Below are 27,443 nucleotides of genomic sequence, written 5' to 3' on the forward strand. Positions count from 1 at the left end.
GGTCAGAGGGGAGACAAAATACAGGCTTAATTCCCTGAACTTAGAACTCTTTAACCAGATCAAGTGGGTATAAGCCATTCAAAACAGAAATCCTTGCTGGCAAAAACATGCTGAATGGTTAAAGGTATTGTTGGAACAGTGCAGATTCTGTGCCGAGATGTAGCTGTACAAATAAATGTCTACACTTAAGCACTAAAATCATTCTTTATCGTTATTTGTTTGAGGACTTGGATCTCCCCAGATATCCAGCTGACTTTAGGCAATATCCATGTTTTATAAATGCTCATTAGTGGAGATCACCAGGTTACAAAGCCACTCAAAATGACTGAACCTCCTCAATACCACCCACTTATTCCTACAGCAGTTGCTAGAGATGGGGGCCACATGGTTACGGGTTTGTGAAATTATCACAAAGATGATGAACATGCACACTAAGAATTTGAAGCTTGAAGCAGGTTTTCCAGCCACTCCTACTCAAAAAGACCTTGCCAAACAACTACAAATTACAGCTATAATGATTGAACATACTATCATAAGTGAACACATGTTGTTCAATAGTTAAAATCACCCAATCAAACTGAGATCCATAAGACCATAAAATATAGGAGCAGAAGTAGGCCATTCGGCCCATCAAGTCTGCTCTGCCATTCAATCATGGGCTGATCCAATTCTTCTAGTCATCCCCACTCCTCTGCCTTCTCCCCATGCCCTTTGATGCCCTGGCTAATCAAGAACCTATCTATCTCTGCCTTAAATACACCCAATGACTTGGCCTCCACAGCCACTCATAGCAACAATTCAACAATTCCACAGATTTACCACCCTCTGACTAAAGTGATTTCTCCGCACTTCTGTTCTAAATGGACGTCCTTCAATCCTGAAGTCGTGCCCCCTTGTCCTAGACTCCCCTACCATGGGAAGCAATTTTGTCATATCTAATCTCTTCAGGCCGTTTAACATTCAGAACGTTTCTATGAGATCCACCTAGTCCTCAAACTCAATAAATGCAAATCCCCACCTTCTAATTTGAACTATCTGACATGGTCCCAATTAGCTACCTCCTGTACCTAATAAAGTAGTCACTGTGTGTACATCCATGGTCTTCTGACCAACCACTTCAAGGCTCGACATGTTGTGGGTTCAAAGATGCTCTTCTGCACACCACTGCTGTAATGAGTGGTTACTGTGCTACTATTTCCTTCCAGTCAGCTTAAACCAGTCTGGTCATTCTCCTCTGACCTCTCCTATTAATACTGTGCTTTTGCCCACAGAACCACCATACACTGATTTTTTTTTGTATGTGTGTGTTTTTCACACAGATCTCTGTAAACTCTAGAGACTGTTGTGTGTGAAAGGATGTTGCCTGGATTGGGGAGCATGCCTTATGAGAATAGGTTGAGTGAACTTGGCCTTGGCTCCTTGGAGCGACAGAGGATAAGAGATGACCTGATAGAGATGTACAAGATGATGAGAGGCATTGATAGTGTGGATAGTCAGAGGCTTTTTCCCAGTGCTGAAATGGCTAGCACGAGAGAGCACAGTTTTAAGGTGCTTGGAAGAAGCTACAGAGGAGATTTCACGGGTAAGTTTTTCCACAGAGTGGTGGGTGTGTGGAATGCATTGCCAGTAACAATAGGATCTTTTAAGAGACTCTTAGATAGGAATATGAAGCTTAGGAAAATAGAGGGCTATCTGGTATGGTAATTCTAGGTAGCTTCTAGAGTAGTTTATATGGTCGGCACAACATTGCGGGTCGAAGGGCCTGTAATCTGCTGTAGATTTCTATGCTGCATGAAAATACCAGCCGATGAGCAGGTTCTGAGTTTCCCAAACTACCCTCTCCGGCACCAACAATCACTCCACAGTCAAAGACACATGAATCACATTTCTTCCCCATTTTGATGTTTGATCTGAACAACAACTGAACCTCTTGACCATGTCTGCATGCTTTTAAGCACTGCGTTGCAGCACATAATCAGCTGATTAGATATTTGCATTGATAGCAGGCATGCATGTATAACTTATAAGATGGCCACCGAGTGTACATTGGACTTAAAGAATTTAAGGGGAGCAAGGTAGAGTAGTGGTTATTGCAAAACTTTACACTCCCAGCATCAGTCATCTGGTTCAATTCACAGTAATGTTTGGAGGGGGTTTGCACATTCTCCTCTTGACCACATATATCTCAGTGTTCTGTTTTGCTCTCACTTTCCGAAACTGTATGAGTAAGGGTTGGGGTTAAGTTGTGGGTTTGCTGTGTTGGCGCCGGAAGCACGGCAACATTTGCGGCTGCCAACAGCACATCCTCTGACTGTGTTGGTTGTTGACACAAATGGTGCATTTCATTGTGTGTTTCAATGCACATGTGACAAATAAAGCTAATCGAATATTGTTTTTTTCACCTTTTACATCTGATTTAGATGAGATTAAAAAGCAATAAAACTGAGCAGATGCCAAAAGATTACGAAGCGTAATTTCCTGCAATTAATGCTTTTCTGGAGTAACACACACAAAACACTGGACAAATACAGCAGTGGGGAGAGAAATGAACAGTCGGAATTTCTGGCTAACACCCGGGCTTTAATTCCTATCATTTTCTAGATTTAAATGTAGTTTCAAATCCCCAAACCCTTTGTACTGGGCTTTACAGGTGAAGTACGTTTAACTTCCATGCCAGTGTCTGTGACATGGAAAACTAAAGAGATGAAAAACAAAACAAAAGAGATGGTTGTTGACTTCAGGAGGACACAGAGCGACCACTCCGCTGAACATCGGCGGCTCCTCCTAGAAATCGCAAAGAGCACCAAATTTCTTGGTGTTTACCTGACAGAGAATCTCACCTGGTCCCTCAACACCAGCTCCATAGCAAAAAAAGCCCAGCAGCATCTCTACTTTCTGCGAAGGCTAAGGAAAGTCCATTTCCCACCCCCCCCCCCCCCCCATCCTCATCACATTCTACAAGGGTTGTATTGAGAGCATCCTGAGCAGCTGCATCACTACCTGGTTCAGAAATTGCACCATCTCGGATCGCAAGCCCCTACAGTGGATAGTGAGGTCAGCTGAGAAGTTCATCGGGGTCTCTCTTCCTGCCATTACAGACATTTACACTACACATTGCATCCACAAAGCAAACAGCAGTATGAAGGACCCCATGCACCCCTCATACAAACTCTTCTCCCTCCTGCCATCTGGGAAAAGGCACCAAAGCATTCGGGCTCTCACGACCAGACTATGTAACAGTTTCTTCCCCCAAGCCATCAGACTCCTCAATACCCAGAGCCTGGACTGACACCAACTTACTGCCCTCTACTGTGCCATTAGTCTTGTTTATTATTTATTGTAATGCCTGAACTGTTTTGTGCACTTTATGCAGTCCTGGGTAGGTCTGTAGTCTAGTGAATTTTTTTTGCCTGTGTGTTTTTATATAGTTCAGTGTAGTTTTTGTACTGTTTCATGTAGCACCATGGTCCTGAAAAACATTGTCTCGTTTTTACTGTGTACTGTATCAGCAGTTATGGTCAAAATAACAATAAAAAGTCACTTGACACCATTGCTACCCTCTGTCTGCCTCAGTCCAACTTTCCCACCACTCATCAGAATACAGCCTCATCCAGTTTTCAGCCAATGACAAAAACATTCAGATTTTTAAATTAAAATTTTACAAACTTGCCACATTAACCCAAGCTGTCTCCTTTTTTTCTCATTTTGTTATATTTCCAGAAATACCACACTCTGCTGGAGGAAAACAAACACAAGAGATTCTGCCGATGCTGGAAATCTTGAGCAACCATTACAAAATGCTGGAGAACTCAGCAAGTCAGGCAGCACTTATGGGGGGGGGGGGTGTGAAATAAAAGAACCATCAACATTCCCACACTAACCAGTCCATCCTCTGCCTTCTCTATTACCAGGATTAGGCCCAATGCAAACTGCACAGACACCACCTCATATTCTGCCTTGGTAACCTACAACCCAATGGCATGAACATAGAGAGCTCCAGTTTTAGGTAATGCTCCCTGAAGTGGTCTGCTTTCTACCCTTCACCTTTGCTCTCTCCCTCTCTTTCCTCCAACAGTCCTCCTATTTTTGTCTCTGTTCCTTCCCATCTTCCCAGCAGCCCCCTTCCCATCTTCATCCTATTTCTGCCTCTTACTGATTCCAGTCACCACACACACATGTGCACATTTCCAACCACTACCCAATTGCCATTCACTTCTCCCCAATACTTCCCGTTCCAGTTTCCTTTATTTATGGTTTTTTGTGTTCCTGCATATCTCCCTCCAACAGCAACCAGTTTCTAATCTTCATACTGCCCCCCCATCTTGCTCTAATAGCTTCTCTGTGTGTCTTTTTGTATCAGTCACCTGCCACTGTCTCCTATCTTCACTCCCACTCCTTCCCCCTCCCCTCCCCGCCACAACCTGCCTGACATCTGAAACCCCTCCTCAGTCCGCTAATCACATCTGTTCCTTTTCACCACTCCCTTCTTGTCTCTATACTGGCCAAACCCACTCTCAGACCTGATGTAGGACTTCAACCAGCAACACTGATGATTCCTCTCCTTTCACAAGTGCTGTTTGACCTGCAGAGTTCTTGCAGCAGAATGATTGTTGCTTCAGATGCCAGACTCTTGTGTCATCAACAACAGGAAGTCTCTAATGAATGGCAAGGGAGTGTGTTGTAAAGTTCAGGACTTGGTTGGGTATGGGAGGATAGCAGAAGGAGAGTGAGAAGATGATTAATCTTGCTCGAGTAAAGGTATTGGGGCAAGTAATCTTAGTGAGGAAATGTTTAAACTCTACCACAAGGTCAATAGGAATGGTCAAGCAGAACCTTTCAAATGTCCAGCTTCACTCCCAGCCACAATGTGGGTCAGTGGTAGGTTATAGACATATCCACACACACGCCCATTTTACATAAGGGCTTTCTTTTTCATTGATCTTCTTCTCTCAAAAATTACCTAGAGCTGACTGAACTCCAAATTGCAAAGAATTTTTTAGCTAGAAGAGCAGTCTAACATTTCTAAATGTCCCTCTTCACATCTGACGGCTGCAGCACTTTCTGCCGTGAAAGATGCATCAGTCTCAATTGCTCGATGAAGAGATGAAGATGTCAAAAAGCAGCATGTAGAAACCAGGTGTTATACTGTACCTTTAAAATGTGCCTTGTAGAACTTGATCAATCACAGGAGGTGCAAAGCTCTTTCTGAAAGCTTTGACAAGATGATTGTTCAACAAAATGCATTGGCCCTAAACAGACTTTGTAAGGGAAAAAGCCATTAATTTTTGAAGCAAAGCCATAACTCACCCAGAAATGCTGAAGTTGCTTTGCATCACCACCTTGGCACAGTTAAAGCCAGAAACTACACACTGAATTTTGGATTTTTCTTTTTGTTCTATTATCCCAAAGTGTACCCTCTGTCTCTGGTGAGAGAGAGGTGGCTTAAGAGAGGATCGGAGGCGAACACTACCCCCCACTCCATCCGCCACTCACAGATTGTGGTTGGAGTCTGGAATGCACCGCCTGGAGAGCAGGGAAAGGCTTGACTCTCACAGCATTTAGGACTACAAGATAATAAGATATGGGAGCAGAATGAGGCCATTCAACCCATCGAGTCTGCTCTGAAATTCCATCATGGCTGATTTATTATCCCTCTTAATCCTATTCTCCTGCCTTCTCTCCACAACCTTTGATGCCCTGACTAATTAAGAACCTATCAACTTCTGCTTTAAATATATCCAAAGGCAGCCTCCACAGGGGACTGTGGCAATTAATTCCACAGATTCACTGCCTTCTGGCTAAGGAAATTCCTTTCTAATAGACATCCCCTCTATTCTGAGGCTGAGCCCTCTGCTCCAGACTCCCCGCTATAGCAAAAATCCTATCCACATCCACTCTAACCAGCCTGTGATGTACAACTCTGACCATTTCTTCCAGCAGCTCATTCCATACTATTTTGACTATGCTGAGTGGAAAACTCCTCAAGTTCCCATTAAAAATTTCCCTTCTCATTTTAAACGTGTGCTTTCTAGTTTTTGATCCTGCAATCCTAGGAAGTTGCTGCAGGCTCTTGTCATTCCCTCTGACAATGTCATCAGCCACGCTGGCAGGCCGATGAATCACAGGGAAGAGGTGTATCCTACTCAAACCCTCCTCATAAACCAAGTGCATTGATGAGAATGCTGTCCCAAGTGCATCATACAGGGCAAGTCCATGGTTGAGGATGACTTGATTCCACTGATTTTTATGGCCTATACTAATGATTTGGACTGTATTAGTGCAACTTGTCAGAAATAAATAACATTAACAGTGTGGCTGATCATGAGGAAGAAAGTAGCAGGCTATATGAATTGGTTAGATAGGGATATTCAGTTCAATCCAGAGAAAGGTGAGGTAAAGCTGTTGGGTGAGAGAGACAGTGAGTACATAATAAAAGAGAGCACACAGAGTTGCACGTTTTGTGAAAATCCTCACCGAGGATTAGAAATAGAGAGAGTGGGCAGTTTCAAGTTCCTGGGTGTCAAGGATCTCACCTGGTCCCAACATATTGATGCAGTTATAAAGAAGGCAAGACAGCAACTACTCTTCATTAGTTTGAAGAAATTTAGTATGTCAGCAAATACACTCAAAAACTTCTAGAGATATACCATGAAGAGCATTCTGACAGGCTGCATCACTGTCTGATATTGGGGGGGGGGGTGGGGGAGTTGGTGGGATGGGGAAGGCTACTGCACAGGACCAAAAGCAGCTGCAGAGGGTTGTAAATTTAGTTGGTTCCATCTTGAGTACTAGCCCACAAAGTACCAAGGACATGTTCAAGGAGCAGTGTCTCAGAAAGGCAGTGTCCATTATTAAGGACCTCCAGCACCCAGGGCATGCCCTTTACTCACTGTTACCGTCAGGAAGGAGGTACAGAAGCCTGAAGGCACACACTCTGCGATTCAGGAACAGCTTCTTCCCCTTTGCCATCCGATTTCTAAATGGACATTGAACCCTTGAACACTACCTCACTTTTTTTAAATATATAGTATTTCTGTTTTTTTGCATGTTTTTTTAATCAATTCAATATATGTATACTGTAATTGATTTATTTATTTTTTATTATTATTTTGTTTTTTTACATATTGCAATGAACTGCTGCTGCTAAGTTAACAAATTTCACGACACATGCCGGTGATAATAAACCTGATTCTGATTCTGATTCTTTAATATGTTACAACATATGCCCATAGATCTTTAAGGATGACAAGTAGGTAATTCTTTGCCACAAGCAGCTGTGGAGGCCAAGTCTGTAAGTATATTTAAGGCAGAGGTTGATAGATTCTTGATTGTTCAGGGCATAAAGGGATATGGGGAGAAGGCAGGAGATTGGGACTGAGAGGAAAATTGAATCAGCCATGACTGAATGATGGAGCAGACTCGATGGGCCAGATGGCCTAATTCTGCTCCTATATCCTATGGTAAAGAAGCTTGTATTCAGGATGCTTGAGGAATGAATGTTAAGTTGGAGCAGTGTTAAACAATAGCTGGAATACAGCCTATAGTTCTGTTCACTATACTATAGGAAGAATAGGGAAGCAGCAGAGAGGAGATAAAAGTACTGAAAATTTATAGTTACAGGAGAGGCTAGCTTGGCTCAATACATTTTGTTGGAAGAAGGAGAATGGAGAGATTGTAGCGAATTCAGTAACTCGGTTCCACGTTTTTATGGAATGTGGAAAGAGTAGGTCTTATTCACCCCAAAGTGTGATACACAGCAGCTGAACAGTCAGAATCAGAGTCAGGTTTATCATCAGTAACAGAAATTTGTTGTTATGGTGGCAGCACAGTACAAGAGGAAGACTGAGTTCATATTCATAGACTTGCTTCCAATGACTACACTTACTTGCCCATCCATTGAGATGTTCTCATAACCAAAGGTCTCATCTTAAGGACTCTATCTTGTTATTTCATGTTCTCGTTACTTATTACTATTCATTGATATTTGTATTTGCACAATGTGTTGTCTTCTGCACTCTGGTTGATCTTTCATTGATCCTGTTCTAGTTATTATTCTATAGACTTGCTGAGTATGCCCGCAAGAAAATGAATCTCAGGTTTGTATGTAGTATGTATATATGTACTTTGATAATATAATTTACTTTGAACTTTGACCTTTCATAACTGAGGGCAGTGGGGAAGAAGTTCATCCTAAACCAATGAGTGGATGCCTTCAGGCCTCTGTATCTCCTCCCTGATGACCGTAATGCAAAAAGGGCATGTCCCAAATGGGGAGGATGCTCAATGCTGGCTCCTTGAGGCATCACCTTTTGGACATGTCCTTGATGATGGGGAGGATTGTGCCCATGACAGAACTGACTGAGTGTACAACCATTTGCAGCCTCTTTTGATCCTGTGCACTGGTGCCTTCATACCTGGTCACTCTAATGTCCAAAGATCAAACCAATGAATACTATCTCACTGTAATGGCCAAAGTCTAGACCAATGAATACAATCTCACTCCAATGGCCAAAGACCAGAAAGTGGGTGTAACCCAAGTAGCTCAATCACAGGCAAGTACAGATAGAATGGACCGTCACTTTTTTTTGTAGCACCATCACTATGGCCTCTTTACCTCACTCAGTACACATTCCATGGGATCAGACTATCCAATGACAAAAAAAACACATACTTCCAGATGGTACTTCCAGAAAGTCTCAGCCTTCATCACACTCCCACCTCATACTCACTCCTTTTCCTTCTTCTCACCATAAGACGCAGCCTGTTCCAGAGTGGATACATAAGATGAAGTACACAGTCCAGTCTGGCTGACACAGCAGGGCACCTTCAGTATGGTGTCAATGCCTGAATCGCACCAGAGAACCATAATAATCAATTTCACTGGGCTGCCAGTAGTTAATTTGGCAAAGGCTTTACTTCCATACATACTGTGATACAGGCCTTTTGGCCTACCAGGTCCACACAGTGTGCCCAAAGAAGAAACCCATAAGCCCCTATCTCCATTTCTGCTTTTCTTTGTAGTCCTATTGCACTGATGACTGAGTGGAGTAGGACAGGTCCGACCCAAGAAAGAAAGAAGTGCTCTGCTTTATCAAAATCCTGCCCTCTACACGAGGAAAGAGCTGATATATAATGAACACAAAAGAGATGACAGTGTCATGCAAGTATTCCAGATAATAGCATTGCCTTTGAACTCTACATCCAAGGAGACCTACTTTTCCAATTAGTGCCAAATTTCCACGAGTGCTTCCTCAACCTTCAGGAAGCTTGTACTCCTAATCCGCAAGTGTTATTTATTCAACAGTCTAAAATTAAAAAGGAGGCAGAGTCCTTTCTTTGAGTATCGTACACGTTAGACCCTACCAAAAATCTGGGATGAGGAGCAAGTTGGGCTTGGTGGCATAGATCAGCGGCTATCATCACTTGGGTAGTTAGAAGCCAGGAAGCTCAGGGTAACAATACCCTTGAACTCAGCAGGTAGCCTTGAACCATGGCAGAGATTATCTAGTTTCCTGACAGAATATCACGCGACACCTCCCCCCCCCCCAAGAAGTTGGAGGTCAGTACACTGTTCACTGAACTCTGTTGGGCGATGCCGTATGTAGAATGAATCCTCTCTGCTATTCCTCCCTCAAGAGCCGCAGGTATATGTACCTAGTCTTTGACATGCGAGTCTTATTTCTGTAAGTCTACTAACAGGATGTGACCCATGGTTTGGAAGTGATAACCAGAGAAATGCCAGTGTGGTATAACTAAGAGAGCTACTGCCTCACAGATTCAAAGAATGAAATTCAGTCCTGATTGTCAGTATCGCCTGTGTGTGTGGAGTTTGCTGTTCTCCTCATGACCATGTGGATTTCCCCAAGTGACCCAGTTTCTACCCTCATCCCAAATACATGCAGCTCAGTAAACTGGCTGCCGTCCATTAAACTGTTATGCAGGTGATGGGTCATATATGGGGAGAGCTGATGGGAATAAAAGATGAGCATTGTTTAAAAAGCAGATAAAAGATTAGCTTTGTTAAAACTAAATTATTAGCTTTATTTAATTGGGTTAGGCTGGGATGATTGACATGCTCTAAATGGGCTGAAGAGCCTGTTTCCACGCTCCATCTCTCTACAACAGTAAGTCCCGCTGGCGGGTTTGTTAGTGCTCTAGTCCCCAGTCAGCATCCAAAGTAGAATAACAGACTTGCCCTATGCATGATGTACTCCCAGTGAATTGGGATAGAGCATGTCGTCCTTGCATGCTTTCCAGAGCAGAACTAACACAATTCAATTTCAGTTGCCAGTGTTCAGATGAAACACTGCACAATGGATGACATCACTGTGCAAATCCACTGAGCAAACCTCTGGAATGCAATGGGCCCCGATCATATTTCAGAAATAGCACAATCTGCAAAGAATGTCTGCATTTTTCTGTAATTTAAATTATAAACAATGAAATTTTGATCACAAAGCAGAGAAAGGCAGATTGCCAAATGATTCCATTTCAAGGCAATTCTTTCTGTAACAACATTTATAGTGACAACTTCCTAATTTATTGAGTCCTGACGAAGGGTCTCAGCCCGAAACGTCAGCAGTGCTTCTCCCGATAGATGCTGCCTGGCCTGCTGTGTTCCACCAGCATTTTGTGTGTGTTCCTAACTTATTGTCCGGTTTGCTCTTGTTCTCAGGATCCCAGATCTCTGCAGTAAAATGGGAACAGGTGGTTGTCTAAACTACCCTTGGAAACTGAGGGCAGGAAGTTGATCTAAATAATGGGAATGACCAAGCATCACATCCTGCCATTCTCTGAGATACCACAAGCAGAGCCTATTGTTTCAATTGAGCCACAAATTCAGTTACTGGACTTTCTGGTATTATGCATGCTTCAGATCAATCAAGTCAATGAAGTTGCTGACAATAGCTGAAACAGGAGGACATAACTCGGCACTGCTACTGATGCAGAAGGAAGCCAGTGCCTGTCATCTGATAATAGGGACATTTCTTTTAGAGGGATCTTTAAATAAGCTTGAACACTCAAAACTCAGCAATATCCCTGCATTCCTTAATGCTTTTTTTGAAGACTAGGTCACTGTCACATACGGAATTTCAAATAAATGTTTATTAAAGATGGGTGGACAGTACCTTAAAAAAACATTAAAAACCTACAGCACAATACAGGCCCTTCGGCCCACAAAGTTGTGCCGAACATGTCCCTACTTTAGAAATTACTAGGCTTACCAATAGCTCTCTATTTTACTAAGCTCCATGTACCTATCCAAAAGTCTCTTAAAAGACCCTGTCATATCGACCTCCACCACCGTTATCGGCAGCCCATTCCACACACTCACTATTCTGAGTAATAAAACTTACCCCTGACATCTCCTCTGTACCTACTCCCTAGCACCTTAAACCTGTGTCCCCTTGTGGCAACCATTTCAGCCCTGGGAAAAAGCCTCTGATTATCCACACGATCAATGCCTCTCATCATCTTATACACCTCCATCAGGTCACCTCTCATCCTCCGTCACTCCAAGGAGAAAAGGCCGAGTTCACTCAACCTATTCTCATAAGGCATGCTCCCCAATCCAGGCAACATCCTTGTAAATCTCCTCTCCACACTTTCCTTCCTTCCACATCCTTCCTGTAGTGAGGCGACCAGAACTGAGCACAGTACTCCAAGTGGGGTCTGACCAAGGTCCTATATAGCTGTAACAGTACCTCTCAGCTCCTAAATTCAATTTCACGATTGATGAAGGCCAATACACCATACGCCTTCTTAACCACAGAGTCGACCTGCACAGCTCCTTTGAGCATCCTATGGACTCGGACCCCAAGATCCCTCTGATCCTCCACAGTGCCAAGAGTTTTACCATTGATACTATATTCTGCCATCATATTTGATCTACCAAAATGAACCACTTCACACTTCTCTGGGTTGAACTCCATCTGCCACTTCTCAGCCCAGTTTTGCATCCTATCAATGTCCTGCTGTAATCTCTGACAGCCCTCTACACTATCCACAAAACCTCCAACCTTTGTGTCATCAACAAACTTACTAACCCATCCCCCACTTCCTCATCCAGGTCATTTATAAAAATCACGAAAAAATCCCTGAGGCACCCCACCGGACACCGACTTCCATGCAGAATATGACCCATCTACAATCATGCTTTGCCTTCTGTGGGCAAGCCAATTCTGGATCCACAAAGCAATGTCCCCTTGGATCCCATGCTGCTTTATTTTCTCAATAAACCTTGCATGGGATACCTTATCAAATGCCTTGCTGAAATCCATATACACTACATCAACTGTTCTTCCTTCATCAATGTGTTTAGCCACATTCTCAAAAAATTCAATCGGGCTCGTAAGGCACGACCTGTCCTTGACAAAGCCATGCTGACTACTCCTAATCATATTGTACCTCTCCAAATGTTCACAAATCCTGCCTCTCAGGATCTTCTCCATCAACTTACCAACCGCTGAGGTAAGATTCACTTGTCTATAATTTCCTGGGCTATCTCTATTCCCTTTCTTGAATAAAGGAACAACATTCGCAACCCTCCAATCCTCCGGAACATCTCCCATCCCTGTTGATGATGCAAAGACCATCGCCAGAGGCTCAGCAATCTCCTCCCTCGCCTTACCACAGTAGCCTGGGGTACATCTCATCCGGTCCTGGCGACTTATCCAACTTGATGCTTTCCAAAAGCTCCAGCACATCCTCTTTCTTAATGTCTCAAGCTTTTCAGTCTGCTGCAAGTCATCACTACAATCACAAAGATCCTTTTCCATAGCGAATACTGAAGTAAAATATTCAGTAAGTACTTCTGCTATTTCCTCCGGTTCCATACACACTTTCCCACTGTCACACTTGATAGGTCCCATTCTTTCACGTCTTATCCTCTTGCTCTTCACACACTTGTAGAATGCCTTGGGGTTTTCCTTAATCCTGCCCGCAAAGGCCTTCTCATGGCCCCTTCTGGCTCTCCTAATTTCCTTCTTAAGCTCCTTTCTATTAGCCTTATAATCTTCTAGATCTCTAACATTATCTAGCTCGTTAAACCTTTTGTAAGCTTTTCTTATCTTCTTGACTAGATTTATTACAGCCTTTGTACACCATGGTTCCTGTACCCTACCATAACTTCCCTGTCTCATTGTAACATACCTATACAGAACTCTACACAAATATCCCCTGAATATTTGCCACATTTCTTCTGTACTTTTCTCAAGAACATCTGTTTCCAATTTAAGCCTCCAATTTCGTGCCTGATAGCCTCATAATTCCCCTTACTCCAATTAAACACTTTTCTAACGTGTCTGTTCCTATCTCTCTCCAATGCTATTGTAAAGGAGATAGACTTATGATCACTATCTCCAAAATGCTCTCCCACTGAGAGATCTGACACCTGACCAGGCTCATTTCCCAATACCAAATCAAGTACAGCCTCTCCTGTTGTAGGTTAATCTACATATTGTGTCAAGAAACCTTCCTGAACACACCTAACAAACTCCAATCCATCTAACCCCCTTGCTCTTGGGAGATGCCAGTCTATATTTGGGAAATTAAAATCTCCCATCACTACAACTCTGTTATTATTACACCTTTCCAGGATCTGTTTCCCTATCTGCTTCTCGATATCCCTTTTACTATTGGTTGGCCTATAAAAAACACCCAGTAAAGTTATTGACCCCTTTCTGTTCTTAATCACCACCCACAGAGACTCTGTAGACTATCCTTCCATGGCATTCACCTTTACTGCAGCCGTGACACTATCTCTGATCAACAGTGCCATGCCCCCACCTCTTCTGCCTCCCTCCCTGTCCCTTCTAAAACATCTAAATCCCGGCACTTGAAGTAACCATTCCTTTCCCTGAGCCATCCAAGTCACTGTAATGGCCACCACATCATAGCTCCAAGTACTGATCCACACTCTAAGCTCATCCGCTTTATTCACAAGACTCCCTGCATTAAAATAGACACATTTCAAACCTTCTCTATCACCTGCCTATCATCCCTCTCGCACTGTCTACAAGCTTTCTCTGTTTGTGATCCAACTTCCTCTCTCTTGTCTCTTCAGTTCAGTTCGTATCCCCCAATAATTCGAGTTTAAATTCTCCCCAGAAGCCTTAGCAAACCTCCCCACCAGGATATTGGTTCCCCCTGGGATTCAAGTGTAACCTGTCCTTTCTGTACAGGTCACACCTGCCCTAAAAGAGGTCCCAATGATCCAGGAATCTGAATCCCTGCCCCCTGCTCCAATCCCTCAGCCACGCATTCATCCTCCACCTCATCCTATTCCTTGTCACTGTCGCATGGCACGGGCAGTAATCCCGAAATTACTTCTCAACTGGATGTAAAAAGGAAATAATACTCTTTTCCGTGTACTTTTTCTTTTTCTTGATTTATTTATTTCATCTTCCACTTTGAGATTTAAGTTTCTTATAACAACATAGGAGAGTTCCATTTGGCCCATCTTTATGCCAGCTCCCAAAGCAGTAATCCCCTTAACCTCATTCTTTCTATGCTAATTTGCCAGCTATTGCTGCAACATGTCATCTCCCACACATGCCAATCAACCCCCCCCCCCCCCTTTGATTCTTTTTGTGATTAAATTTTACTTTAAAGAACAATTTATCGTAACCATTTAACTGGTCATGGCTTTGGGACATGTGAGGAAATGAGAAGAGAGGAAGCACCCCTGAAATACCTCCATATAGAACATAGATCCCTTTTTTGTTTCAAAAATTCATCAACAACATTCATCTGTCATCATCAGGTTGAATATCTCCTGAATTCATTCACAACCTCCTCCATAATGTTGCATTATTTGACTTTTGGAAGGATGCTGAACATAGAACAGCACAGCACATTACAGGCCCTTCGGCCCACAATGTTGTGCCGACCCTCAAACCCTGCCTCCCATATAACCCTCTACCTTAAATTCTTCCATATACCTGTCTAGTAGTCTCTTAAACTTCACCAGTGTATCTGCCTCCACCACTGACTCAGGCAGTGCATTCCACGCACCAACCGCTCTCTGAGTGAAAAATCTTCCTCTAATATCCCCCTTGAACTTCCCTCCCCTTACCTTAAAGCCATGTCCTCTTGTACTGAGCAGTGGTGCCCTGGGGAAGAGGCGCTGGCTGTCCACTCTATCTATTCCTCTTAATATCTTGTACACCTCTATCATGTCTCCTCTCATCCTCCTTCTCTCCAAAGAATAAAGCCCAAGCTCCCTTAATCTCTGATCATAATCCATACTCTCTAAACCAGGCAGCATCCTGGTAAATCTCCTCTGTACCCTTTCCAATGCTTCCACATCCTTCCTATAGTGAGGCGACTAGAACATTACATTTTCTGGCCCAAAACTAGATATACTATTGATAAATTTAAAATATCCCAACACTGTTTCATAGAATTTAACTACTTTCCGCTATCAACTGAACATTTTCTGCAGAATTCACTTTTTTTTTTATTAGTGTCAAGGTCCATGTTGTAAACAAATCACCATGGACACAAGTAAGTCTCCATGTCTTGGTGAAACATTTCTGCAAGACCTGTCAACTTTAATCTTATTGGTGTCAGATGAACTGTTATGATATGTAGCAAGAGATAGTAAAACTTGTGATTCATTGGCAATATCATTCATTAGGGTGTTGGAGATCACTTCATCTACATACTTAAATGGCCATATATGGTCTGAGTTTCAGTTCAGCCATGTTATTATAAGATACACATATCTGAAAAGGAGGAGGGTGGACCAGTGGAATAAATGTCCATCTTTGTAAACCAGACTCTGAGACACAGAATTCATCTAATAATAGCAAGACTACAAAAAAGGGAAGTACTTAACACTACTGTTGGAAAGGAAGCCGTTAGCTAAGACTGCAGTGTCAATGCTTGACAAAGAGACAATACAAGCTCTCAAACCAACTCAGGTTATTGATTGAAATAACAGAATCTCACAGACAAAGGATTCCTAATCTGTGGACATTTAACATGCCATTCAGTAAAGCAGCAGCAGTCATCCTCACATCTGTGCAGGAAACTTAGCTCCCTCATCCTCGTGATTTTAGTTCTACTACCCTAAGCAATTCACCAATTAGCTATTCAGATTAAATTCTAAACAGACAATATAGTCAAGGGGGCAACTGCATCTGAGACTCGCTCAATTTCTCTGCTTGCATATTTGTGGAGGTGTCAATGTACAGCAAACACCATGTCAAACATTGTCATCGGCATCCCACTGTGGCTCTACAAGAGCCATTCAGCGGAGGTCTATCGATTGGACATGTATGGGGAATCAAATTTGCCAACCTCCAGTCTGTAAAGTCTAGCAGCCTATGGCAACCAAATCCTTGTTCAATTGCCTTCATCTTATTATTCAAAAAGTATACACAGGAAAGAGAACAGTCTAAACAATAATTTGTAGGGTGTATGGGAACAATTCATCATGGGAGAACTGGACTGCTAAACAAAATTGATGCAATGTCTGTACAGGGTCTCATTCTTCTAGGCTTATTCTGTTCAGAAGGGTAAAACATTCAGAGAGGTCTTTCTTAACTCACTGAGAGATAAATCCTTGTGCAGGGCTGTCCGATATGAAAGCAACAAGGCAGCCATTCTAACTAAAAATATGAGTCTGGGACTGTTTTGCAGAACTGTATTCACAATAATTTGCTTTTCTAAGTGCATACAGCAAAATATTCTCATTTAAGGATGGTGTTATCTTTGCTATCAAAGAACTTACCAGTTACTGCAGCGGTATTGACGAGCATGATGAGGAACCAATGCATCCACATGACCATTGTGTGAAGTCCAGTTGGGCAAGTATAACTAAAGGTTCTTGGCCAAGCACAGGAACTGCTCCCACTTGACATTCCGTTAGTACTTCACACTCAGCATTAAACAACTGCAAGAGAAAATATTAAATAATTTGATTATTAAAAAGGAATAAGTGGAAGCAATACAAGCAGAAAGATTTAGAAATAATTAGTTACTTGAGCAGCAGCCGTGGAGACAGGGACGAGGGTTAATGAATCAGTCAGCTCACTCTCAACTTCCACGTCCACACAGTGCAACAGAAATGAGCAGGTCAGATCCCTGCACATTCAACTTCCTGTTCTGCAGTCCATGATCAGCACTAACTGCAGGACAGAGTTCAGATACGCTGAGCAGAGGAGCCAATGTAATTTGGACCTGCCCCAAAGTACAACATGCATTAATTGCTCAGTTCCATTCTTTAAACCTGTACTAAAAAGAGCAGAGAAGTTTTATCCTCCAACTTATTTCATGTTTGCAATTCATAGCCATCTCCTCCGCATATATTTGACACGTTTCACATTTTGAAAAGTTACTTAACCATTTCAATTATTTTTATCATGTTAAAAACTATTGAACATGACATAAAATACCTCCTGAGCCAAGTAGCAACCCATGGACCATTCCTTTTTGGCCAAAGCAGCCTAGCCTAAAGTCATGGGGCTGTACAACAGTGCAGTACAGATGGATAGAAGGGTGAGTGGGGATAGAAAGACACGATTCAGTCCAATGCTTATCTGCATCTTACAGCCTTTCTGAAAAGTCATAAGGCAAGGGATCCATGGATTTTCAGTGTATGGATTCAGAATTGCCTTGACCACAAAAGGCAGACAGTGAATGGAGCATATTCTACCTGGAAGTCGGTAACTACTATTTTAAAAAAATTTATTCATTTACAGGATGTGGGAATCACCAGCTAAGCCAGCATTTTTTGCCCATCCCTAGTTGCCCTTGAGAAGGTGGTGATGAGCTGCCTTCTTGAACCGCTGCAGTACCTGAGGTGTAGGTACACCTGCAGTGCTGTTGCGTGGGGGTGGAATTCCATGATTTCAACCCATTGACACTGAAAGAATGGCGACATGTTTCCAAGTCAGGATGGTGAGTGACTTGGAGAAGGAATTCCAAGTGGTTCAAATAGATCTCAACAATGCGTGGTGCTCCTCAGTGATTTGTATAAATGACTTGTTGAGGAAGTGGAGGGATGGATTAGAATATTTGCAGTTGACACAAACACTGGAGGTGATGTTGATAGTGTACAGGTTGTTGTAGATAATAACAGGATATAGAAAGCAATGCAGAATATTGGAGAGAATTAGCAGATGGAGTTCAATCTAGAAAAATATGATGTGATTCTCTTTGGAAGAGCAAACTGGAAGGAAGAATACAAAGTTAGTGGCAGGATTCGTAGCAGTGTGGAGGCCTCAGCAGGATCTTGGGGTCCAAAGCCATAGATTCCTCAAAGTTGGCACGTAAGTTGATAGGATGGTTAAGGTGGTATGCTGGCCTTTGTTACTCAAGTTCAAGACCCACAGGGTAAAGTTGCAGCTCTATAAAACTGGTTAGGCCACACTTGAAGTATTATACTTTATTATAGGAACGATGTGGAACCATTAGAGAGGGTGCCGAGGACATTTATCAGGATGCTTCCTGGATTAGAGAAGAGGTTGTGTAAGCTGGGGCTTTCATCTTTGGAGTGACAGAAGATGAGTGGTAACAATAGAGTTGCATAAGATTATGGGTGTCATGGACAGAGTGGACAGCCAGCACTTGTTTCCCAGGGCAGCAGTGGCCAGTACCAAAGGTCATCTATTCAAAGTGAGTACAGGAGACTAGTGGGGTGATTTCAGAGGTAGACACACACACACAGTGTAGAGGTTGATACAATAAGCGAAGTTAAGAGACTCTTAATAGGAACATGGATGCAAGAAAAGTACGGAGTTTTTGGCTGTGTAGGATGGGAGTGAGTAGGTTTCTACAGGTCCACAGAATTATTCTGGGCCAAAGGGTCTGTATTATGCTCTATTGTTCTGTGTTCTATGTTAACCTCAATTATTCTCAGCTCTGTTGAGAGGCCAGTGATCTGCAACATTAAATTCTTTACCTCTCCAACAGTTGAACCTTCCTTTTGTTCTCAATTTGCAATGCCCACAGCAGTTACTGTTGTATTTTTGCAAACTTGGAGATTCCAGTTATCTCTAGGACTAGATGTGAGAGTTGATTATGTTACAAATTTCTAACAACCATATCTTCACGGGAGCTCAACAATTTGACCTTAATGATTACAGTCTAGGTCACATCTGTGATTTGCCCTGCTCAGCTTTGCAATGGCAGATAAATAGGGAACCAACCACAAATGATTAATAAGCTTGAACTCGCATCTACTAATCATTCAAATTTTACTTCACTGCACTCAGCCATCTCCAGACAATAAAGATGATCTCTGGAAGGTTGATTGAACTGCTTATAGCTTTAGTCTTCTTCTTGAATATTTTCAGCAAAAACTAGCCTCTTTTGATTTTGTTTCTCAGTCCCTAGGACTAAAAGGGTTGGAGACATCAGATGCTGGAATGCAGAGGAGCTCAGTGAGTTAAGTACCTATGGCAGGAAATGGACAGTCGGCACTTTGGGTCTAAACCCTTCAATTACACTTAAAGATAGAGAGGAGATGGTCAGTATAAAGAGGTGAGGGGGAGTAGTGTGTCAAGAGCTGGGATGTGATAGGTAAATGCAGGTGAGGAGGGAAGGTAGATAGATGGGGGGGGGGGGGGAGTGGAAATAGACAGGCTGTGCCAAAGAGTAATATTCCTAAAAACGTGTTCCTGCAACACTGTGCACAAGATCTGAGTTTGAATATTCCATCACACACCAGCCCCATTGCATTATGGCAGTAGAATGTGCATTGCATGACTACGTGTGGTTACAGAGAGGAAGTCAGCTTGCAACTGGAAAGAAACTGGTGAAAATGACTACTGCGATGGAGAGTGGAGGGTTGGGCTGGGTGCGGGAGAGAGGAATGTCGAGGTACCGACCAGGAAAAGAAGTTAAAATGAAAAGGAAGGTTAACAATTTACAGGGGCACAACAATATCAGGAATAACTGTTTGTGAAGCAGATACCTGGAGGAAGATCAGCACCGCAGATACCTGGCTAGCACCACATAGACAGGACCTATAACAACGCCTGGGTCACTTGCTGCACAAGTACTAATAAAATGAGTGCAGCATGGGCGAAACCTCAATATTACAATAAAATACAAAACAATGAAATATCAGTAATAGAGGAGTGACACAACACGATCAATAGCTCCATTTAATATCAGAGAAATAAATGCAATGCACATCCCGAAATTCTTGTTCTTCACAGACATCCATGAAAACAGGACTGCCCTAGAGAATGAGCGACAGTAAAAACATTAGAACTTTAAAGCGCCCCCACTCCCTCCCATGTACAAGCAGCAGCAAAGCAATGACACTCCCCCACCCCCCAAAAAAAATCAGTGCCCTCCACCTACCAAGCAGTAGCAAAGCCCCCCAAAAAAGACCATGATCTGCAGTACAACAAAATCAACTACTAGATGTTTTTTTCAAATAATTATTGCATTGCATATAGAAATGTTACACTTTGAGACTGAACTAATGTAGTAATATTCTGATAATATCTGGATTAGCAGACATCCAGCACTACTGATTGATTTTACTATTGTTTAAGCAAACTGGGTAAACTTAAAGTGAGCATCAGAGCTCCTGAGGGTGTAAAGGTGGGGGGGGGGGGGGGGGGGGGGAGAGACTGAGGCCGCAGTGAGTGGATCCACTGTCAACATAGTGAGACGGCCACCAAAGCACGAAGATTTTCAAATGGTCAAATTGCAAGTTTCACAACAGAGGCTACTGAAAATATAAGCTCTTACTCCTTTTTAGTGTTCACTGATTCTGAACCTTCCATGCACCACAACTCAGTCAAAAGCATTGCCCAATTCCAGTGTACATTTCTTAGAAGAGATCTCCTGGTACATCCTTATGACTACAGTAAGTGCTTTAGTAACTGTCAGTCATCTTAAGTGGGAAAAAAAAAATCACCCCGTCTTCTCACCACTGCTATGATTTCTTAGAGATACAAAACTACCTCTTCAGAAAGGCAAACATTAATTAAAAAAGCTTAAAAATCCCAACAAGTAACGATGATCCAATAACTTAGACTTAATTCATAAAATGCAAATGTGCAATTCGTTCTAAATTTTGATTTATCTCCTGCAGAATTAGGACTGGGAACCCTGAGTTCTAAAGACGTAAATCTGGCAACAGTTTCAGAAATCTAACAGCCCAATAGGTCATACTGCCTCATTTCATGATGTACAATTATATGATACTATCTTACTCCCACAATCACTGTACTTAAGCTAAACAAACCATCGCCCCCTGAAAAAAGATGCAATTTTTACAAGTCATTTCAGACCAAACACTTCAAATGGATGGCCAAAGCAAGGAAATTTTAAAAAATACAACTGACCTGGAGAGGCCGTTTTTCTCATTGCAGCATAAATCACATCAATTTACATCAAAGCTCTCTTGAACAATGACCTTTGGGCTACATTCTGTAAGTACCATCAGCAGCAGCAGTGATCTGTTCACACCTGAAGCTACCTTCTGCAGCATGGATTCAAACACAAAAAGGAAGACTTTCTAAAAACGTAATAAATCACCAAACTCAATAAGCAACTAATTTTACTCACTCACTCCACAACAGCTGACTGCCAGTCAATTTAAATTTTGCAGTAGAAGTACAACCTCATGCAAAATAGTTCTATTTTTAACATCTTAATGATACAAAAGATGTAAACACTACTCATAGGCATGAGAACTGGCTGGTAAACCCAGGAGTACGAATCCAAATGAATTCCAACAATCCTTTTCCATACTATCCAAGACATCTTCAAGGAGCGGTGACTCATAAAGGCTGCATCCATTATTAAGGACCCCCACCACCCAGGACATACCCTCTTCTCTTTGATAGATAGATAGATAGATAGATAGATAGATAGATAGATACTTTATTCATCCCCATGGGGAAATTCAACTTTTTTTCCAATGTCCCATACACTTGTTGTAGCAAAACTAATTACATACAATACTTAACTCAGTAAAAAAATATGTAACCACCAAGGAGGAAGTACGGAAGCCTGACCGCACATACTCAATGATTCAGGAACAGATTCTTTCCCTCTGCAATTGAATTCCTGAATGGATATTGACCCCATGAACACTACCTCAATAATTTCTTATTTCTGTTTTTGCACTACTTATTTAACATACACACACACACACACAATCACACACACTTACTATAATTCACAGTTTATTTCTATATTATCATGTATTGCATTATACTGCTACTGCAAAGTTAACAATTTCTCAACATATAGTCGGCCCTCCGCATCCGCGGGGATTGGTTCCAGGACACCCTGCTGATACCAAGATTCGCGGATGCTCAAGTCCCTTATAAAAAAAGTCTAAGAGAGCTCGTAAGGGTGTTACACTTAGCGCAAAACTGGACGTAATTAAGCATTTCGATCGTGGTGAACGAAATAAAGACATTGAACTTGCCTGCATCCACCATTCGTACTATTTACATGCAGAGAGAAAGAATCTTGAAAGCTTCCGATGTTACTATTGGTTCTGCTAGTAGCATATCATTCCTGCTTTTACTATATGTTCATGTTATTTTAGATTTTATGTGTTATTTGCTTTGATTTGGTAGATTATTTTTTGGGTCTGGGAACGCTCAAAAATTTTTCCCATATAAATGAATGGTAATTGCTTCTTCACTTTACGCCACTTCGGCTTATGAAAGGTTTCAAAGGAACATTCTACTTTCGGACAACGGGGATACTTGTACAGTATTTTCGATCCACGGTTAATTGCTTTTTAGGAGCCATTTTTTCACAGAAACAAAGGGTGCATACAACACAAGTAGCGACCGAACGAGACGCGAGACGAACAATGCTGAAACAACGAGTGCTGGAGAGAGAACTTCCAGGTTTTCCCAACGCACGGTTGGTTGAATCCGTGGATGCGGATCCCGTGGATCTGAAGGGCCGACTGTACCGGTGATATTAAACCTAATTGTGATTCTCCCCTCAAGCTTTCTCAGATGACACCTCCGATTGTTGCCGCAGAAAGCCAAGCACTGGAAGCGTGCAGGTGATACGATATCATGAAAATTAAGAAATCTGACTACTTTTTTCAAAATTACTATGTCTGGATATCAAGTTGGCTGTGGCCTAAAAAATTTACAGCCTAATTACACAGATGAGACGACTTTCAAATTTATTTTTAGGATATTTCATACATGTCAGTTTGAGGACACATTACTAAAACCAGGCAAATTAAATATTGTACAAAAATAAAAAGGACAACTTCTATTTTTAAGGTTGCAAGGACATCTGTAGGTCCTACAGTGCTTCCCAGCCAATGACGTATTCTCTGCAAAATGGTCAGTGCTGCAGAGAAATAGACCAGACAATTTTGTCCAGCAAACAATCTGCTGGAGGAACTCAGTTGGTCGAGCAGCATCTGCGGAAGGGTGGGAGAAGATCTGTCAAGATTTTGGGATAAAACTGCAATCCTTTTCTCACTCTACAGGTGCTATTAAACCCACTGCCTTTCTGCCCAGATTCCAGCACCTGCAGCCACTTGCATCTCTGGACAATTTTGAGGGTAGTACTTCTTCAGATCACCAACGAGATAAATGATCAGATGACCAGTTTTTAGAAATAGCAAATGAAAGATGGATATCAGGCAGGGTTTCATGGCTATCTTCCTGCTGCTCTGAGACTAGCGAAATGGGTTTCAGCAGTTCCATTCAAGAGAACAAGCAGGATCTCAGATTACTAACTCACTCCAAAGGTACTTCTGACTGTGCAGCACTTTCCCAGAATTGCACTTCAAAGTCAGCTTGGATTCTTTTGAACAAGAATCTCTGGGAATGACACTCCTCGGTGATGCTCATCATTATAGTTGTACAGCTTGGTCTTAAAGTGTACTATGAAAGCCTCAAATGCAGAGCCGCAAACTTTATGACAAAAATCAAGGTTTCAGAACCAATGGGTGACCCCATTTCCTTCAATGAACTAATTAAACAGATCAACACTGACAGAACCAAGGAGACATGATCTGAATTTCAAATGTCTTCACTGCAGAGCTTGATAATCAAGTTCTGGATTTAGCTCTGCTGGCACACTTGAAGAATGTCCTTCATTTCAGATGTGTTTCAGTTGCTGGAGACCATTAGTAATTCAGGAGTAAACTAACTTTCCCTTTCACAGGCCAAATATGGGCTAATGGGACTAGCTCAGGTGGAAATCTTGGTCGGCAGGAGCGAGTTGGAGCATGGTGTCTACTCCCATGTTGCATGATGCTCTGTTGCCATTGAACCAAGGCTGTTGTTTGCACAGCATAGTCTAAATAGTGACTACCTCCTCCCATAGATGCTGTCTGGCCTGCTGAGTTCTGCCAGCATTTTGTGTTTTTATAGTCTAAATAGTGCTTTTGAAAGAGTGCTGCAACATTATTGGATGCAATCCTGCTATTCTTCAGGCCAACAAGGTTACAGAGTCCAAAAACAACTCTCAGGGTTTGAAAGCCAACTCTTGGTGCAATAGCCTATCCCTTCTCCAATTGCCAATCAACTTTATCACTGACTGCATTGTAATTCCAGAAGCAGAGGATGTGGAATCAAGTTTTCAGTAAGACAGTTTGTCAAAACTAGTTACAAATTAAGTTAGCTTCTTTGCAGTTACCACCCAAAATATTCCAAAATCGGCACATACACGGTCTCTAATAAATAAAAAAAAACATATTTCTACCATTGAGACTGCCTGGGGATATGTTACCTGGCAACCAGTGATTAGGTAGCATTATCAAACCTTGAGAATCTTACATAGAATTGAGCCAGCAGGGGACCCGAGGTCTCAGGAGAAGACACAATGAAATTAAGATTATTGTAAGTAAGGATGAAACTAATGTAAGCACATTATGGAAGCTCCATTTACCTGCAGAGCAAGGGAAGCTGGAAAAATTCAACATGTCAAACAGCATCCATGGACAGAAAAAAAAACAGGGTTTATGTTTCCAGTCAACAAACATAAAATTCTGGATTAATTCAGCAAGTCAGGTAGCATCTTCAGAGGGAAATAAACAGCTGATGTCTTGGGGTGAGATCCTTCATCAGGATCATGAAACATTGATTGTTTAATCCCCTCCACACAGTAGACGCTTGCTGGGCTCCTCCAGCATTTTGTGTGCATTGCTCAAGATATCCAACATCTGCAGCATCTCATTTGATATTGCTTCAGGTTGATGACTTGTCATGTGAATTAATAATTTCCAGTGTTTTCTCCTTTACTTTATATTTCCATCATATACTATATTTTCCTTTTGGATCATTTTTGGCATGTTGACAGTGATATCCGGTCTTCTTGCCATTCAGCACTGATCAGCAGGTAAATGGTGCTTAAAGGAGCATTAGGTCGCAATTGCAGAGCAAACAGAATTTTGAGTGGCCTGATAAAATCATATAACAAGGTGCTAAAAGCCAGGAAAGTGCCCATATCGTTTTGTTGCAATGCGTCTCTGTCTTGACATCTACCAGTCACATTAGAGGCATCTTGCTTCAAAGCATCATGATAAAAATCGAGCATCAGCTGATAGTACATTGTTTTTCCCATTTGCCTCCTAGTCAGCAGCACCAGATGCAAGAACAGTTATTTCCTTTCATCCATTCAGTACTTGGACTAACCTATATAGCATTTTCTGCTACCTCAGTATAGCACTCTGCACGACAACAGACTTCCTTTGTAATTTATCTATTTTAGAGAAGGTTGTGCCTCAGATGCCATGTCCCTGTGATGTTGCAGCAAGTAAGTTTTTCCTTACACTATTCATACATGTACTTGTGCATATGACAATAAATACATGTTGACTTGTATTCTGAGGAGGTGCTTCCCAAGGAGTGATGCTGTCTTTTACAACACATCATTAAAGCAATGTCCTTTCTCCTCTGACATCTATGCTAAAAATTCCATTGCACTGCTTTAAAAAATACCTGGGAGTGATTCCCAATGTTAATTAATTACTCTAAAGTCAGAGGCACGAGTAACAGCAGATGCTGGAACCTGGAGTAATAAAATTCTGGAGGAACTCAACAGGTCCAGTAGCATCTGTAGGGAAAAGGAACTGAAATCACTTCATTTTGATGCAGGGTTTCGACCCAAAATGTCAACAGTTCCTTTCCTCCCACAGATGCCACTTGACATGCTGAGTTCCTCCAACAGATTGTCTGTTACTCTCAGATCAGACCTGCTTATTTCACGGCTGTCTATGGAAGCCTGCCACGTTCAACTTGGCTGACATTCTTTGCAAAAGTGACCCCACTTCCAGAATAAGCCACTAGCTGCAGACTGTGATGTTCCAAATGGGGACAAAACATTACTGAGACTTTTATTTTGATTTAATGAAACTCCTTTGTTGTTCTGTCAATAAAGGTCAAGCACTTTGAGGAATGGCGAGACACTCTTGTCAACTCAACGCTTTAACATTCATATGGGTCCAAACATATGCTCAGATTTACTTTGACAGGTTTAACCAAATTGCCAAGGTGCATTATTTGTGAACAAAACCAATTCAGATGTAAAAACATTGTATGATCAGTAATAAGAAAGGCATAAAAAAGGTAGTACTAAACATTCAGGCATTAGGAAAAGCAGCTAAAAGAAATGAAAAACAAACTTGTCCAAAATTAACAGGGGAAATGCAGAAGTCACCTTTCAGAATAATATGCACTCACACCACCGATATTCAGAATTGGATTTATCATCATTGACTTGTGATGTGAAATTTGCTGTTTTGCAGCAGCTATACAATGCAAAGATATAAAAATTACTATAAATCATGTAAATCAGGGGTTCTCAACCATTTTTTTAATGCCATGGACAGGACCATTATCCGAGGGGTCCATGGATCCCAGGTTGGGAATCCTTGATGTAAATTAATAAATAGTGAATAAATACAGATTGATATACTTTTCAGAAATCTGCTGGAAGATGGGAAAAAGCTGCACCAGAATTATTGAGTGTGGTAGAAGAAACAAGAAGAGGACATGTCCCAAATGGTGAGGGTGTCCTTATTGATGAATGTTGCCTTTTAAAGCACTCAAGGCATTCAGGCAAAGTGCCGTTTTCCAAAGGCCAAGATATAAAGGCAGTAACTTGAATGAGACTTACAATAAAATGGTGTGCTCTGAGGGAAGATAAGCAAAGATCAAACAACACAGTTGGAGAGAAAAATTACAAGTAACAAGAGCACGGATTTAAATTGATTGGTAGAAAAATCTGAAGAGAGATGGTTGAAAGGTCACACATTAAGTGCTGAAATCTTGAAATGATAGAGGAGGCAAATGTCTCTTAAATATCTGAATGAACACTTGAAGAGCAGGGGAATGGGATTAATCCAGCCCATTATGTCAGCTTTCTATTCTGTAAGATTCTATGATTCCATGAATCATGAAAGAGCAAACCCTGAATACAAGTGCAACAAAAATCAGACAATCAATGGAAAAAATATCAAGGAAAATAATAAAGGA

At 41.9% G+C, this 27,443-nt stretch overlaps 1 protein-coding gene across 13 annotated transcripts in view; it reads right to left on the reverse strand.

Annotated features, from left to right (window-relative positions):
• The window catches only part of LOC140729065 (adhesion G protein-coupled receptor L3-like), a 558,770-nt gene that overhangs the window by 355,073 nt on the left and 176,254 nt on the right, over positions 1-27,443 (reverse strand). For all 13 annotated transcript variants that reach the window (XM_073048349.1, XM_073048350.1, XM_073048353.1 and 10 more), the window contains one exon: positions 16,739-16,900. In XM_073048349.1, the coding sequence (XP_072904450.1) occupies positions 16,739-16,868 (130 nt within the window). In that variant the 5' untranslated portion in view covers positions 16,869-16,900. The remainder of the gene's footprint in view (positions 1-16,738; positions 16,901-27,443) is intronic.

The sequence above is a fragment of the Hemitrygon akajei genome, chromosome 6, assembly GCF_048418815.1.
Source record: "Hemitrygon akajei chromosome 6, sHemAka1.3, whole genome shotgun sequence".
Lineage (NCBI taxonomy): Eukaryota > Metazoa > Chordata > Chondrichthyes > Myliobatiformes > Dasyatidae > Hemitrygon > Hemitrygon akajei.